The sequence below is a fragment of the Gavialis gangeticus genome, unplaced genomic scaffold, assembly GCF_001723915.1.
Source record: "Gavialis gangeticus isolate Ggan-Ray unplaced genomic scaffold, GavGan_comp1, whole genome shotgun sequence".
Taxonomy (NCBI): domain Eukaryota; kingdom Metazoa; phylum Chordata; order Crocodylia; family Gavialidae; genus Gavialis; species Gavialis gangeticus.
Genome location: NW_017729025.1, coordinates 52,064,747 through 52,080,995, shown reverse-complemented (window position 1 = coordinate 52,080,995; position 16,249 = coordinate 52,064,747). Strand labels below are relative to the sequence as shown.

Here is a 16,249-nt window from a genome sequence, read left to right as displayed (position 1 = left end):
AGGATTCAACAAAGGTTAGACACTTACAATCATAGACATATTCATCCAGTTGACAAAAGACAGGGTTAACCAAAATGTAAAATACAAACAGCAGAACAAACAATACTGGTTGGTGAAATATAAAAGGCACAAATACAAAATGTCAAATAACAAGGAATATAGGGCCTAGGTACCTGGAGGGGTAGAAAGCGGAAAAACACAATGACCCCTTTTGACTGCAACAAGGTTTTTTCTGTTACCTCACTCACCCCAGCTGGGACTCGAACAAAGCTCTCCTATGTGGTAGGCAGAAACTCTACCACACAGCCACTAGTACTAGTACTGCTCCAAGCTGCTAGTGGTTTTGACCTTCCAGAAGCCCCTGCCTTGCGTCAAGCTGCCCGGCCTCTTTTTGGAGGAGCTGGAAGCAGAACTGGGAACATCTCAGGTCCTGCTCAGATCCTTGCTGGAGCTGGGGAGCCTCTCCTGCTGGCTGCAGCCTCTCGTAGGGGATCCGGGAGCCCAGTGAGGAGCCTCTCCTGCCGGCCGCACACCGTGCTCCTGAGGGTCCAACTGCTGCCTGCAGGTCCTGCTCTTTCAGGCTCTTCTGGGGAAACTCCTCCCACCCCACCTGCCCAGCTCTTTGCCAGCCCTTTGAGACTCCTTCCTTGTGGTCCTTTGCTGGTCAATCCTGAGTCAGCCACCAGTGCCCTCCAGGTGACCCAAGGGGCCAGTCAGGGGACATGGAGGGTGAGTCTCTGGGGCCTGATTGGTGAGGAAAGGGAATCCCAAGCCCTCCAATCAACTTTTACCCTTTCAAAACCCCTGGGCTAAGTCACTACCAGCTAGCCCATCACACTTGTGTAATTTGTACTTATAACAGTAATTATCTACATCATCATAGTGGCTATTTCTGTTTGGGACAGATCTTGAGGTCATCTTAATAAACTTTATTACTTTGTCCTTATTTCAACAAACTCCTGTTGACTTTCCTGGGAGAGCTGCCTGAAGAAACACTTAGTAAAAACCAAGTAAGAACTTCTAGATGTGGCTTAATACCCTCTAATACATGTAGACTAATAACCTGAACTAAGTGAGACTAGATAGCACAACTAATAGGTAGAAACTTTCAAATTACTACAAAGTTGCGGAGAAGAGGAAATAAGAGGTGTTGACCTATCATCTTGGCCAATCTTTCTCTTTTTCTTCAAATGGCTGCTCTTTACTCCTCACTTGGCTTGCTGTTTCCAAAATGTTTGTTAGTATGAAAATACTTGAATTCCTTGCCCGTGTCCAACTAACTCCCGCTGTCAAGGCTGAAGTATCAAACAGGAGGCAAATTCAGGAGTTAGAGTCATCAAGTCAGGGTATAAAGGTGAAGTATCAGACAACAGTCCAGATCAGGAGTCATATGCACTGGCTCAAGGATAGGCAACATTAAGCAGGCTTTTTCTGCTTCCCTGAAAATTCCTTAAGTGGATGAGTGTCTTGCTTCCTCTGTGGCATGGACTAATGGAAATTGAGGACAGAAGAGTGCTCAAGGATAGATGGGTAAGAATGAGGCATTCTGCCCCGGTAGAGAGGGGTATGTCTTTCTAAATAGTGAGTCCTCATCCTCTATGTGATGAGCATAAGCCTTCAAATTTCCTTGATGCTTCTTAATTTTAGAGTTGAATCTATTTTTCCATGTTATTAGTAATAATCCCAAAACTATATATCTAGGCTGCAGAGGTATTTTGTTTGTTTCTGACATAAGTCAAGCTATCACACTTATTAGTGTGCTGTGATGTAATATCTGGAAATGAAATTATCATATCTTTGATTTGATTTTTGTGAATAGGTGAAAAGTCATGGACCATCAAGCAATGGATGTCTTGCTTTACGTTGCTATAGAGGGAATTTGTTTCCATGTTCAATGAGGCTTGGGATTTGAGCTGTGACCTCCACTAGGTTAATATAAAAGTCCTAGATATGTGTTTCTTGGGACTTCAAACAAGGTTTTCTCAGTAGAGGAAATTCAGCATTGAAATGTGCTTCCCCTTGGTTTTCAAAAGTCCTGACTGTTAAGGATCATTACAATGCCAACCTTTGACCAAATTGATGGTTGTTTCCATGATTCTTTGAGGAATTCTTTGCATTACATATAGGAGCCTTCTAGGTTTCAGTGTATGTGATTTTATAGTGTTAGCAGCCAAGCTATTGATAGAATTGTTTTCTAAGTGAAGATATAAATAAATGAACAAACTTTTAATTTCTGTAGATTTGCTAGAATTTAATTAACTTACAAGGGGGAACTCTGTTAATAGCATTCATTACTGCTTACTGTTTTGTTTGATCATATGGAGAATATATGATCCTTGCATAGGGATCAGGGTTACCAAATGTGCATAAATTTATGGGCATCCCATAAATAACTAGGCTAAAAGCACCTATCCATAAATTTTGTTTAAAAAATTGCATCATCCGTGCAAAAACAAAAACAGCTTCACAAAATCAACTCCATAAAAACATGGAGCTCATTGAAGCTCTGTGGCTGGAAAAGTAGCTGAAGGCATCATTGAAGCACAGAAAGAGAACAGCAGTACTACCTGATGTCTCTCACAGTACTCTGAAAGCAGCTGTTTTCAGGGCTTTCTCACTGCTTCCCGGACCCTAACCCATGTGCTGCTGCTGCTGCTTCCCATCTACAGTAATGCTGCTATGGGGCAGGTAGACAGACAGTGGTCCTTCTTTGGGGGCCCATGCTGGGATGAGAGGAGAGGGGCTGGCAGATATAAGGCTGGAGGGTAGGTTGCAGGAGCAGCATGGTACAAGGTGCATTTGTGAGTATTGGGGCCTGGAGGAGAGTAGGGGACCCCTGGAGTGGATGCAGTATGGTGTAAAACCATTGTTGCAGTAAAGCAGGGCTGCCAAACCAAGGACATTTTTCACTGATAATCTGCAAACTTTTTACTGACAACTGAACTTTTTCACTTTAGTTTGAACCCACACCTTATTCAGGGCCTGGCAGAAGGCTTACACTTACATTATATAAAACATATCTCAGTAAAAAACATCTACCAGTAACAAAAAAATTATTTATGATTGAAAAGTTTGCAGATTATCAGTAAAAAAAAGTGTTTTGGGTTGGTAACCCTGACATGGAATTCCAGAGTCAGAAGGAAAAGAAGTGAAGCCAAAGCTGTAACTGAAATGGCTTCTAAAAGCCTAACCGAAGAGAGAACACGTTTCAATGAATAATGATGACTGTGATTGACAACATTACCCCTGGGAGGAGTCTATCTTCTCATGGAGGCAGGATGCAGGAATAACCTGTTTGTTGCACAGCAGGAAGGTTTATTGATTGCCTGAAACCTGATCAGAGACAACAGACTTTAAATTAAATGTGCTCTGTTGAACAAGAGTGAACAGATTTGTTCTTTTTTAAAAAAGAAAACTTGCATTTTGTGCTGGTGAAAAGTGCTGGATTGACAGTCCTAGTGACTGTTGTCCTTTGTCTCTTCAAATAAGGGGGGCACCAGCATTGAGAGCTACCCCACATCACATTAGTAAGTACCAAATACTGAGACCAAAGGGATGGGAAGAGAGTTTGGTTTGTGCAGTTTTCCTGTTTTTGACTTTTTTCTGTAGATTGCCAAGCAAGGAAACCAGCTATTTCCAGTCTCTTTGTGCTGTGGATTGGTGTTTAAGAACAACAGATTCATTTCACATAGGCCATAGAGTTTTGTAACTGAGCCAGTGATCAAGGGCTTCTGTTTCTCATTCCAAACCTACCCAGTCCTGTCTTCCAGTTCTCTCAAGCAATCTACAGCTCTGGGCTCCGCTGAGCTGAGCAGAATATCCTGTAAAAGTTCAACTTCTCCGATCTAGCAGGTACTAAAAGTGGGAGAGTGGTTCCTGAGGAAACAGGACAGTCATCCTGCCTGAATATCCTCTGGCATGGCTCAACCCCTTTGGTTTTGTGTGTACTTCAGTCTGTTGCGGATGCCAGCGCAACAAAAGCTATGTATATTCTCCATGCACTGACATCTTATACTTGGATCTCTCACATCTGCTCCTGTATCCCATAACCTTTATGTCCCCAAGCCAATCTCCTACTACTAGCATCCATGAAACCTGTCACTGTTTCTAGCTGGGGAATACTGAACATCATTATACAAGGGAATATTCTCAGCCAGTTGTGGTCCATGAAACACATTATCTCACCCCTGCTGATACTGAAGGCCTTACTGGCAGGCTCACTGTCCAGCTGCATCAGTGTGCTGTTATACTGATCATTGACTTCTTAGCCCCTCCCAGTCTGTTTCCCTGGTGCCCTGTGGGATGAGACCCCTGAGGGATGAGAAGACACAGGAGCCTGGTGTTTCTGAGTCTCAGAATGAATTTGTTCTGTCTTTGCAAAATAACGAATGTCAGAAATAGAAAAGACCCACCAACTTCTCCAGTCACTTCTTCCTGGGGCCAGTGCAGGAGTGTCCCTGGGGGTGCCTGGGACAGTTTGCTTCCATGTGATGGGGCTTCTAGCACTTCCATGTGGAGACTTCCACAGCATAACACACCTCACTGTCAGGAAGTTTGGCTTGATGGCCAGCCTTGATAACTCCTCTCCTGATTTCATCCCATCCCTTGTGGTTTTGCACTCCAAGCCCCCTACCCTCACCCCAACTCCTAGTATTTCCTCTCCTCCCGCTGGGTTTTCCCCTTTTGATTTTTGCAGATTGTGATTGTCTCTTCTAAGTGTCTGACTGGCCAGATTATAGAAGTTAAAATCAGGTCATTTTCTTTTTCCCCAGAAGTTGCCCCCTACAGAGCCCAGCTTATCTCTGTTGTCTTTCTTTAGAGTGCCTCCATCTTTATGGGAGTGTGTTCCCCATAACCTGACGTGAGATTCCAGCAGAGCAGAATGGAGAATGACTGTCATCTCACAGCTCTGCAATGGGCTGCCTTTGTGCACAGACCCGTATTGTATCACGTCGTCTCTCTGCTCGCCATTTAAAGGGAAAAATGTCTGCGGTGCTGTAGCTTTCTTGCACAAAATGGCTCATCAAATGGTTCTCGTTCTCTTTGAGCTTTTAATTTGTAACGCCACTATTGCCTCAAACACTCTGCTGCCTCTGACATTATCCTGTAGTTATACAGAACATCACACACGTGAAATACTCTGCTTGTGTGCCATATGTGCTGTTCTTTGTGCAAGAAGCATATTACAGCTTAAGGAAAGGAAAAGCGTATGTACGTGACTGCGCTTTCTCATAGATCCACTGAATAGAGCAAACTCTATTAACTGAACTCCCCCACCCCATTCTAGGGGCATAAGATAAAAGAACGCAGTGATCTGGAATTAATCTTGAGGCACAGGCAGTCCTCTCCAGGGACACAGAGTATCATAATGACAGGACAATCAAATGTGATGATTTATAGCTAGGTGGGAGAAAGTTGCTGATTCTTTGCCCAGTGTCTATTGAGCAGATGTCCCTGTTACAGAAAGGACTGAACAAAGAGCAGAGTGGTCTAGTGATAGGTGCACAGTAGCAGGACATGAGAGACCTGGGTTCTTCTCCCTCCTCTGTCATAGACCAGGGGTAGTCACAAAGCTTTCTTGTGCCTCTGTTTCCCCCTTCCATTCTTTGAGTGTTCAGACTTCAAGCTTTTCATGACAGATATTGTCTCTGGTTATATATACGCATACAGTGCCCAGCACAGGGGACCGTTATTTTCCTGGGAGCATCTACAGTTTATTGCAACAGATCTACTACACTCTTAATGATAAGAATTCTGCTTCTCAGGAGTTCAGCTTTACTTTCTGGACCTCAGTTTGTGCATCTGTAAAAGGGAGGATGAAGTTGCTTACCTTTCTTTGTGAAACATTTTGAGATGAGTGGTGAAGCATGCTATGTAAAGGTGACATGATATTGTTACTATTGTTTGTTTTGCTCCTGAACATTTCTGGTGCCTTTTAACTCCATTATTTATTTATTTTATTTTTTTGTGATTCCATGTCCTAAGAAGTGAAACCCATTAACCAACACAAAGTTTCTCATTTTTTTTTTAATTTTTTTTTTTAATATCAAAATAACTTCCTTTCCTAGGAGTCAGGACATGAACTAAGAGTTGTATTTAAAATTTATACTATCCCGATTGTGATGCTCTAGTGCTAGGTGTTGTACAAACCTGTATGAACCTGCAGTCTGTATCCTGAGGAACTTACAAAGGTTGGGAAGGGGAAATAAGGACAAACAGGGATATGTTTCTCCTGGGGTTTTTTAATTTTTTTGGACTGAATTCATCATGTATGCATATACTGTAGAAACTGACCCAGCCCTGAGCTGTAAAGTGATGCTTTTAGCTAATATTTCATTTTTTTCCTTCACCAGGTACTATATCAGTGAACAGCCGGCGCACTCCTTTCACTGCCAGTGGGGAGAGTGAAATCTTAGATCTGGAAGGGGACATGTACTTGGGCGGCCTGCCTGAGAATCGGGCAGGCCTCATCCTTCCCACAGAGCTGTGGACGGCCATGCTGAACTATGGCTACGTAGGCTGCATCCGGGACCTGTTCATCGATGGACGGAGCAAGAATATCCGGCAACTAGCAGAGGCACAGAATGCTGCAGGGGTCAAGTCCTCCTGCTCCCGCCTCAGCACCAAGCAGTGCGACAGTTACCCATGCAAAAACAATGCTGTTTGCAAGGACGGTTGGAACCGCTTCATCTGTGACTGCACTGGCACCGGTTACTGGGGTAGAACATGTGAGCGAGGTAAGTCAAGTCTGCTTTGCATTGTGCTGACTGAGCTGAGGTTATGGAGGAGCTGCTACTTTTGTGCAGTCCATAGCATTATTCTGCTGCTGTTCTTGAAGCCCAGGGAATCTCCCCTTTACTCTGGTGGTTCCCTGAGATCTCTGGCTTCTCCCACATTCTACAGGTCTTGGCATCTCTGAATTCAGAGGAAAATCCACCCCTTTCCCTATTCCTACACTGAACACCAGGGAACCTTGCTTCTTCTAGGATGGGTTTCCCCAGCTAATCTTCTCTCTGTCTCAGCTGATGACCTTTCTGGATCTGGTGGATGCCTCCCCCCTTCTGATACCTCTCTTCCTCAGTTCCGGGGTTTCTCCTTCTGTGAGTTCTGATTTTAGTTTGTTGCAGTGCGAAATGCAGCTGTGTGTGATGAACTCTAGGCAGTTTACTGGTAGCAGTCCCAAATGCAGGCTGGAGTCAGGCTGATTCTTCTCAGTTTAGCACACTCAGGGGGACCATATATTTTACCCCTTCTCTGTCTCATTCTGAGAGCTGAGTTTCTGGGAAAAGAGAGCCAGTAGAGTAGTACAAGGGACAAGGTGCCTCTGAGCTCACCTTTGCCAAAACAAATCTGTAGGAGATGGTAGGAGATTTCTCAAGAACAGTGAATGTCACTGCACCTTATTTTCATTGCCACTGGTTCTGACTGGTCATTTAAAAGCATCTGATTGAGGATATATGAAGCACAATTATTGCTGGTGGAAGCAGCCAAGATGCATTCATTCTATGCCAAATGAGAAGGAGCTTAGCAAATGTAAGACACTTGATCTATACTCTTTTCAAATCCCAGACGGTTACATTAATTGTTTTTGCCCTGCATTGTGCCAGAGCCAGGCTCAGAATGGACCATCTGAGTGTAAAAAATAAAAGTGGCACTAGGCCCACTTAGCAAAGAAAATGGAACTTCCCTTTTGTATTGTTTCCTTTTATTGAAACCAGTTTCTCAGTAACACTTGGCTGTTAGGACAGGAATCTGGCTGGAATGCACTTACTAAGAGACCAGTGGGGATTGTTGGCAGAATCCTGAGGCTTTCAAACCGTTTGCTTTCCCTCTTCCCCCTGCCCTACACTTTGCGTAGGATAGTCAGGTGTCAGAGCACATGGCTGGGACTCAGAACTCTTGAATTCTGCCCTTAGCTCTGCCACAGGATGTCCTGCATGACCTTGGCCAAGTGTCTCCTCCACATTGTGCCTCTGTTTCTGTCTTGTCACTGGAGATCGTACTAAGCCACCTACAAAGGAGAGTGTGAAGGTGAATTAGGTATGGTGTATAAAGTGCAACAGAGCCCTGGAACTTCACCTGCTCTGCAGAAGAGAAGGAGATCTCCTCCTCAGAGTAACTGTTAGTCAGCAGGGTTCACCTTGCAGGGCAGATGGGATTTTTATGCTTTAGAAGAGCAAGATATATTCTTATTAGTAAAACCTTCCATGGTCAGCACTACAAGGTTTGCTTCTCTAGGCAGCTACTGCTGTTGCTCCCAGTGCCATGAGAGTATCTTAGAAGGGACAGATATCTAAAAGTCACCTTGGGTCCTAGGAAGTGAGGGGCAACTGGGCTAGAGCAGCTCATAAAAAATTAGTGCATTAGGTATCCATATGCTTTCCCTCATAGATTATACTGGGCTAGATAACTCTTCAGAGCTAAGCATGTATCTGAAAATCCTCTTGACTCACCTGCTCACCAGTGTGTGCTGCCATATGAATGGTATTGTTCAGAAAAGCACCACAGCATTAAATGCATTCCTTCCCCAAATTGTTGCAGTAGGTGATGACCACCACTTTCTCCTTGCTCTTAGGCCTTGCTCCCTTGGTAGAAGGGGTTGTGATAGGAGTAGCTAACACGATGAGAAAAGACACAGGATGTCCGAGATTGCCACACGTATATTTTGTGCATCTGGCTCTCAGGAGCTAGAATCCAGACCCTGGTAAAACGTGTAATGAAAAGAGCCTAGCAAAACTTGGCCTGCTATTAGAGTAGGCTGAGAAGATAAATCAACTAGTACAGGTGCAGTGCATGGGAACATTAAGTCCTAAATTGACTGGATGCCTACTAGAGGCTCTTTGAGAATCACAAATACTTTGGTGAGCCTATGTTCAGGGACACGTTTAGAGAGACAGGAGACTCAGGGGTTCTGAGCCTTGGAACCCAGTTACGGTAAAAACTGAAAACCATGGAGGCATCCTTGGTTTCTGTCCCATATCAGGCACAATGTGACTGTTTCAACTGAATGTTGCTTCTCAACCCAAGGTGCAGCTGTTGGGAAGCAAATGTCCATGGATTCTTAACTGGAAAAGAAGTGCTAACGCAACAGAGTCCTGCTGATTGAACCATGGCACAATGACTCCATGTCTTATTTGAAACAACATTTACATTGTAGCCTCATCATACACTGATGAATGAGAGACTCATTTTTGTTTCTGTAACAAACAGGTATAGTTACTGGCTCACACACAACTCTACCTTTATAATCTGACATCTAGAGGTGGCTGTAAATCTTGGTGTCAGGTGTCCTGTGAATGAAGCATTCTGTGTACAGGTAGGTAATGCTGCCAATCTCCCCTCACAGCACAGTAAGTAGGGAGCCGCTGGAGTGAAGAGGGCAGGCAGGACAGTGAAGTCAGAGTATAGAAGGGGCAGGGGTATGCTTTAGATAAATAGCTTGTACCAGCTGCTGGCAATGGATGGCAGAGATTTAAAATATGCACTTGGGAAGAACTGTCTGACTTACTTTAGTTGGTCTTTAGTCCTGAGGAGAGGGGGAGAGTGTAACAACATCTAATCAACCCTCGAGTGATACAGAGGGGTTGAAAGTACTACCCCACTAAAGGTATAGCCTACTAAGGGTAAAGAAGGAAACTCCTGAGAGAGTAGTTGGAACATAAAGAATAGGTGGAGTGAAAGATGGCAAAGATGTGATCATTGCTAGTATATCCCTGGGCCAGGGCAGGATACACTTGTGCTCAGCTGCTTCAGTGAAGAGTATGGTATAAATGCTGATAGATAGCCTGGATTGATCCTCATGATACAGTACACTGTTTCCACAGGCAGTGTGCTGGTGAGAAAGTAGATCAAAATAGGAGACTCCTGCATGAGGACCAATTCCTGAAATGCTGTTGGCCACTAGACTCAATGAGTAAAGACAGAGGACTGCAGGGCTTGACCTTCAAACAGGGTAGAGACAAAGCTGTTTGGATATGTGAGAACCAATCTGAGCCTTTCGGATGACTTGAATGGACCCACTTTTGACAGTATGTTTCTCTTTGTTTAGCACAATCTATGTATTTAATCTCTTAAATCTTTGAGCTTCCAGTTTTCCATGAGAAACACTGAGAAATCAAGAAGAGCTGCATCCACAGTAGTCCTAGCCCTGCCCAAACTACTGTGGTAGCCCTGTAAATCACGCATGAAAAGGACTGTTTTAAGAGACCTCTGAAATGAAGGAGTTGTTGTAAATATCTCAGCTTCCTGATGTGTATCTGAACCTTTATAAATTCAGCAGCTGTTAAAGAATAGGAGGGGTGGCCTAGTGATATGAATGCTAGTGTAGGCAGTGGGAGAAGCAGGTTCTGTTCCTGCTCTATGAATGGCAGAATTTGTGACCAGGGATAAATCTCTTTCTGCAACCTGTAAAATATAGCTAATACTACTTCTTTTATCCCACAGGATGTTGTGAGGATAAATAGTAGAAGATTGGGTAGCCAGCAGATACCATGGGAGGCATGTAAGGTAGACATGTAGGGTAAAAGATAGCTATTGAGACATTTGTCTGAAACAGAGAATACAGTACCTACATTTATAACACCTTTATAGCAAATGAGAGGGGATAATAATGTAGGAATTAGCCTGTGGCTCTCACCCCAGGAGTATGTTACTGAGCCAAGTCAGTTGAAAGGACTTGGAGCAGAAATAGACATTTAATGCATTTGAAGTTGGTAGTGCCACCTGTAATTAACGTGTTGCTGGGCCCTTTCTAATCCTAAAGGATAAAACATCTCAAAATCTCAACTGTGTGGCCCAAGATTCATGATTGTTTTTTAAAGACTGTTTTATATGTTTGGCCTAGCTTTTGATTTTTTAATTCTTCCTGCCTGTCCCCAGTGTCTGTGTATGTTTGTGTGTGAGACAACTGGTGATTTCGGCCTCTGTTACAAAAGATCTCACTCCCTCATCTACTTGGCTCCTCTAGTCCATGCTGGTGGGATAGTGGTATTGCTACCCAGTGCATCCACAGGTAGCAGATAGAGGAATGACCTTCAGGGAAGGTTAGCTACAAAATAAGTAGAGGTAACTCTGACAAATAAACAGTTGTGGACCAAGCAGCAGCAGCACTACCAGAATGTGGTTGGGACAGCAGCTGGCAATGCTGTCCCTCCAGAAGAGCCACATATATCCTTTGACAGTGCTGTGCCATGGCAAGTACAGGTCACCACTATAATAAGCCTGCCTAGCCCCCAGCCATGGGTCTATAAGTCCTCAGTGGCAGAGCAGGTGGAAGAAGACATTAGAATCTCAACAGTTTTGAAGGTGGACAAAGGCTGCAAGAGAATGCACTCTCCAGTTGTCTGGGCCTCCTTGCCATTGGATTAAGGTCCCATTCTTTAAACAACTGTATGGAAGCTGATGTGAAGCAGCTTTTCCATTATCAAAGAAATCATGCACAGGCATCTTCCGTGAAAACAGTTTTTCTAGTACATTTTTCAAGCCCTTTGGTAATCAGCTGGTGATGACAGGAGTAGGATTATGAGGTCTAGAAGCTCCTATTCATGAACTGGCATGAAGATGGTAGTTACAAGAAGGTTATCTAGCACTTGGATGAGGCAGGAGTGCAATTTGGCAACGGTAACTGAGACTGAGCAGCCCGCTTTAAGATTCACTCTGCTCACCCCACATGGGGAAGGGGCTCGAAAATGTGCCCTAAACATAGTCTGTCTACCTTCTTCCTGACTGGATAACCATGTCCAGTAGGATGGCTTTTATTGTGGTCAAAATCAATGAAGACACACAATCAATTTCAGGACCTGAAATATAAGGATTCTCATGGACAATCCTACTAGTGAACACCCAGAGCAATGCACTACAATCGTGGCTCAAGAACTCAGGTGACACAACATTGATGTTGCTGCACTGAGTGAGACCCGGTAAGCAGAAGATGGGCAGCTCAAAGAACATGGAAGCAGCTATACCTTCTCTGAAAGGGTGAATGGAAAGGAGAACGCCAGCTTCATGGAGTTGGTTTTGCCATCAAGAATGAATTCATAAAACAACTCAATGAGTTCCCTATCAGAATTAATAAGCACCTCATGACTCTCTTCTTAAACTGGTAGGGAACCAGTATGACACTGTTATCAGTGTGTATGCCCCAACTCTTGGCACTGCCAATTAAACTAAGGATGACTTCTATGCCAAACTTGACCAAGTCCTTTCTGATGTTCTGGAGGGAGACAGTTTTATTGTTCTCAGCAGTTTCAGTGCCAGGGTCAGAAAGGACTTGAACCTCTGGAATGGAACTAGGAAGGAGTAGGTCAGGTCAACTCCAACAGCATCCTCCTCTTGACCAATTGCACAGAAGATGGACTTACCATCACAAATACCTTGTTCTGCCGAAAAACAGACACAAGACATCATGGTGATGATCTAATTGGCCTCTGATTGACTATATCATTGTTTGTGCCTAGAATCATAAGGATATCTGCATCACATTAGCTGTGCTAGGAGATGACAATTGCTGGACTGGTCACTGACTCATCTGCTCAGTTATGTTACTCAAACTAGCTCCCAAATGGTGGCTGCAGCAAAATCAGTATCAATGGAAGATTAACGTTGTGGTACTCAAAGATCCAAGCAAGTGAGACCTTTTCCATCAACAAGAGAGTACCTCAATGAAAAACTAGCAAATCACAATCAACAACAACGGGAGAATGTCAGGAACACTTGGGGTGTCTTCAAGTCCACCGTCATCAGCACCTGTGGAGAGATATTTGGATTCTCTACCAGGAACCATCAAGACTGATTTGATGAGAACAGCGGGGAGATCCAAGAGTTGATCTACTGCAAGCAAAAGGCCTGTTGTGCTTGGCATAATGACATGAACTCCAAGCAAAAGAAACTGAATATCCAACAAGCCAAGGAAGAGATACAAAGGAGGACCCACAATATGAAGAACAGATGGTGGGAAGACAAGGCAAAGGAGATTCAACACCTTAATGAGCTCCACAATATGCACAGTTTTCTCAGTAACACCAAAGCCATCTATGGTCCAAGTACTCAGGGACCAACCCCTTGAGACCTAAGGAATAGAAGCAGCCTGATTAAGGAAAGAGAACTGTCAATGCCCACTGGAATGAGCATTTTGAAGACCTTCTCAATCAAGAATCTGTTGTTGGCAAGCGTGTTCTCAACTCCACCCCACAACACCCAGTCAGAGATGATCTCAGACTCCCTCCAACCTTTGATGGAGTGAAGAAGGCCATCAGATGAAGAACAACAAGGCATCTGAAGCAGATGGAATGCCTGCTAAAATCTTGAAGCAGGGGGGAAAGGAGCTTACATCACAGCTCCACACCCTCATCTTAAGGATTTTGAATGATGAGGAAATCCCAGATGACCTTTGGGACACCACAATCATGACTTTCTTCAAGAAAGGAGACAAATCCAACTGTGGAAATTACTGAGGAATTATCTTACTGTCTACCACAGGAAAGATCATTCCAAGAACCCTCCTGAACTGTCTCCTTTCACTAGCTGAAGAGCTCTTCCCAGAATCACATTATGGGTTTAGGGCATCAAGAAGAACAACTGACATGATCTTCACAGCTCACCACCTGCAGGAAAAATGCTGTGAACAGCATAAACCTCTGTACACAGCCTTCTTTGACCTCACAAAAGTTAAAATGGGAAAACAAGACTGTGTCATCACTCCAACACTCTTCTCAATATTCCTTACCATGATGCTACATTTGACAACCAACAAGCTTTCAGTCAGAGTGCAGCTAAATTTTCAAATGGATGGTAAGCTGTTTAATCTCAGCCAACTCCAAGTCGAAAACAAGATCACCCCAACCTCAGTCATTGAGCTTCAGTATGCTGATGATGCTGTAGTGTGTGCTCACTTGGAAGTAGACCTTCAGGCAATCATAAATGTCTTTGCTGAAGCATACAAGAAAATGGGACTGATGTATAATATCCAGAAGACTAAAGTCCTCCATCAACAAGTCTTAATGAGCAGTCCCCAGCTCCAGTAATTCAGATTCACAGTGAGATTCTGGAAAATACTGAGTATTTCCCATACCTGGGGAGCTATCTCTCACATCAGGCTGACATTGACAAAGAAATCCAACATCACCTGAGGAAGCAGGTGTTCAAATATCACAACATCAGATTTGAAACCAAGATCATGGTTCCTACCTTACTGTATGGAGCTGAGACATGGACAACATACAGAAGATACCTCAAGTTGCTAGAGAAATACCATCAATGCTGCCTTTGGAAGATCCTTCAAATCCAGTGGGAAGACAAATGGACCAACATCAGCATCCTCTCAGAAGCAAACACCACAAGCATTGAGGCGATGACCATCCAACATCAACTTCACTGGGCCAGCCACATCATCTGGATGTCTTACTCCAGATTCCCAAAGCAAGTTTTATTCTCCCAGCTCAGTCAAGGCATATTTTCAAGAGGAGAGCAGAGAAAGTGCTTCAAGGACGTCCTCAAGGCCAACTTGAAAAAATGCAACATTGACATCAACTCATGGGAGACTATCGCCCAGGACTGCCCCAAATGAAGAAAGAGTCTGCTGTAAGGATCTCAGGAGTTTGAAACCTTACTATGAGAACAGGCGATGAAAAAGCGAGAGCTTCAGAAACAGTGTGCTGTGGACTGAATCAAGAATCCAGAGCTATCCAACTTGCACAGAAATACGTGTCTTGAGTTACAACGGTCTGTTGATCCCAGATTGGCCTCATCAGCTATCTTAGGACCCACAGATAAGACAATCATGGAAGACAGTCATCCTTAACTCTGCGGGATTGCTGAAGAATAGAAGTCCATGGGGTGGGGAAGTGGGGCAGGTAGCCACTCAAAACTGTTTTTCCATCAGCAGGGCTGGAATTTGCAGAGTGGTGGAAGCTTTTCACACCAAGCCCTAGCCAAAGTCATGAAAAATCAGAGCTGGTGTCTCTGTGTGACCATAGGGCTTGACACCAAGTGTTAAATAAGCTCTGGATCCACACACTGAATGTGTGGAACTTAAATTAAAATATTGAATAACTGTCCATTCCCTGAAAGAAACAGGGGTCTTTGGAACAAATAGTCTGTGATCATGTAATTAAAGTCTGTCCCCACAGAAGAGGGCTGAATGTACATCATCAGCTAGAGTATCTGTCAGTGACACTATTGGGAAGCACAGTACCAGGCCTATACCATTGGTATTTGTTTGGCACTGGACATTAGCTGGCACACAAAAATGCCTTCAGTTGGTTTACTGGGTTAATAGCATTGCTCTTGATACTGTATTATTAAGCGTTTGTTGTGAGGAAGTATGCACCAAGTGGTAGTGGCATCTGCCTTTCTATGCTGGAGAGACAGGTTGATGTTTGGCAGTGCCATGCAGCTCATAAAACCCTATAATGAGTATGACAAATATACAAGGGTTAAAGAAAACCAAGAAACATGGGTATTTTGCAAGGACCTCTCCTAAAAGAGAGACTTGTACTGAGTAATAGTCATATCTTGGCCTGACCATGCAAAGGAACTGGGGGCCCCCCTGATGGTTCAAAGTACTCCCAAGTATCCTCCTTGACTAGCAGGATTTTTTGTGATATCTTGTAAAAGCAGTTTTGTAGCTTCTAAGAGTAAGAAAGGGCTAAAATAGAAAGTTCTGTCTTCCATGAAGGTGTTGGTTGTATCCTCAGCATTAAGTTATTGAGAGCCAGGAATCATTGCTACAAACCCATTGTTGAGTGTGCCTGAATCAGGGAGTCATCTTCAAAGATTACATTTAGACAGGGTGAACATATATAAAAATGGAAAAGAAGGAGAGGGAGAGCAAAAGGGTCCTAGAATCCTTAGTCAGAACAAGACCGCATGGAGTTGTATAGTAGGGATATGGTAATGATCTTTTTGTCCTCCAGACCTCTGCTCCACCCCAGTCAGATCTGTTTAGAATACCTACAGCTAAGACCAGGATTTAGTAAAGTCAAAAGATAGTTTGGGTTTTCAGGCCACTGTGAGAGGAAGGGCAGGCACATGGAAGTGGAGTGGGAATTTTTGTAGGAATTCGAAGCTGGTTGCTGTGTTATGGCATAGCTTGAAACCTTGCTCAGGAGTCTCAAGGTCTTGATGTAGTTTCATAGTTTCATAGTTTCTAGGGTTGGAAGGGACCTGGGCAGATCATCTAGTCCAACCCCCTGCCATGGCAGGAAGAGCACTGGGGTCATAGTTTCATAGTTTCATAGTTTCTAGGGTCGGA

General features: G+C 43.8%; 1 protein-coding gene across 9 annotated transcripts in view; it reads left to right on the top strand.

Annotated features, from left to right (window-relative positions):
• NRXN3 (neurexin 3) overlaps window positions 1–16,249 on the top strand; it is a 1,732,637-nt gene that overhangs the window by 594,819 nt on the left and 1,121,569 nt on the right. For all 9 annotated transcript variants that reach the window (XM_019518706.1, XM_019518711.1, XM_019518705.1 and 6 more), the window contains exon 9: window positions 6,354–6,737. In XM_019518706.1, the coding sequence (XP_019374251.1) occupies window positions 6,354–6,737 (384 nt within the window). The remainder of the gene's footprint in view (window positions 1–6,353; window positions 6,738–16,249) is intronic.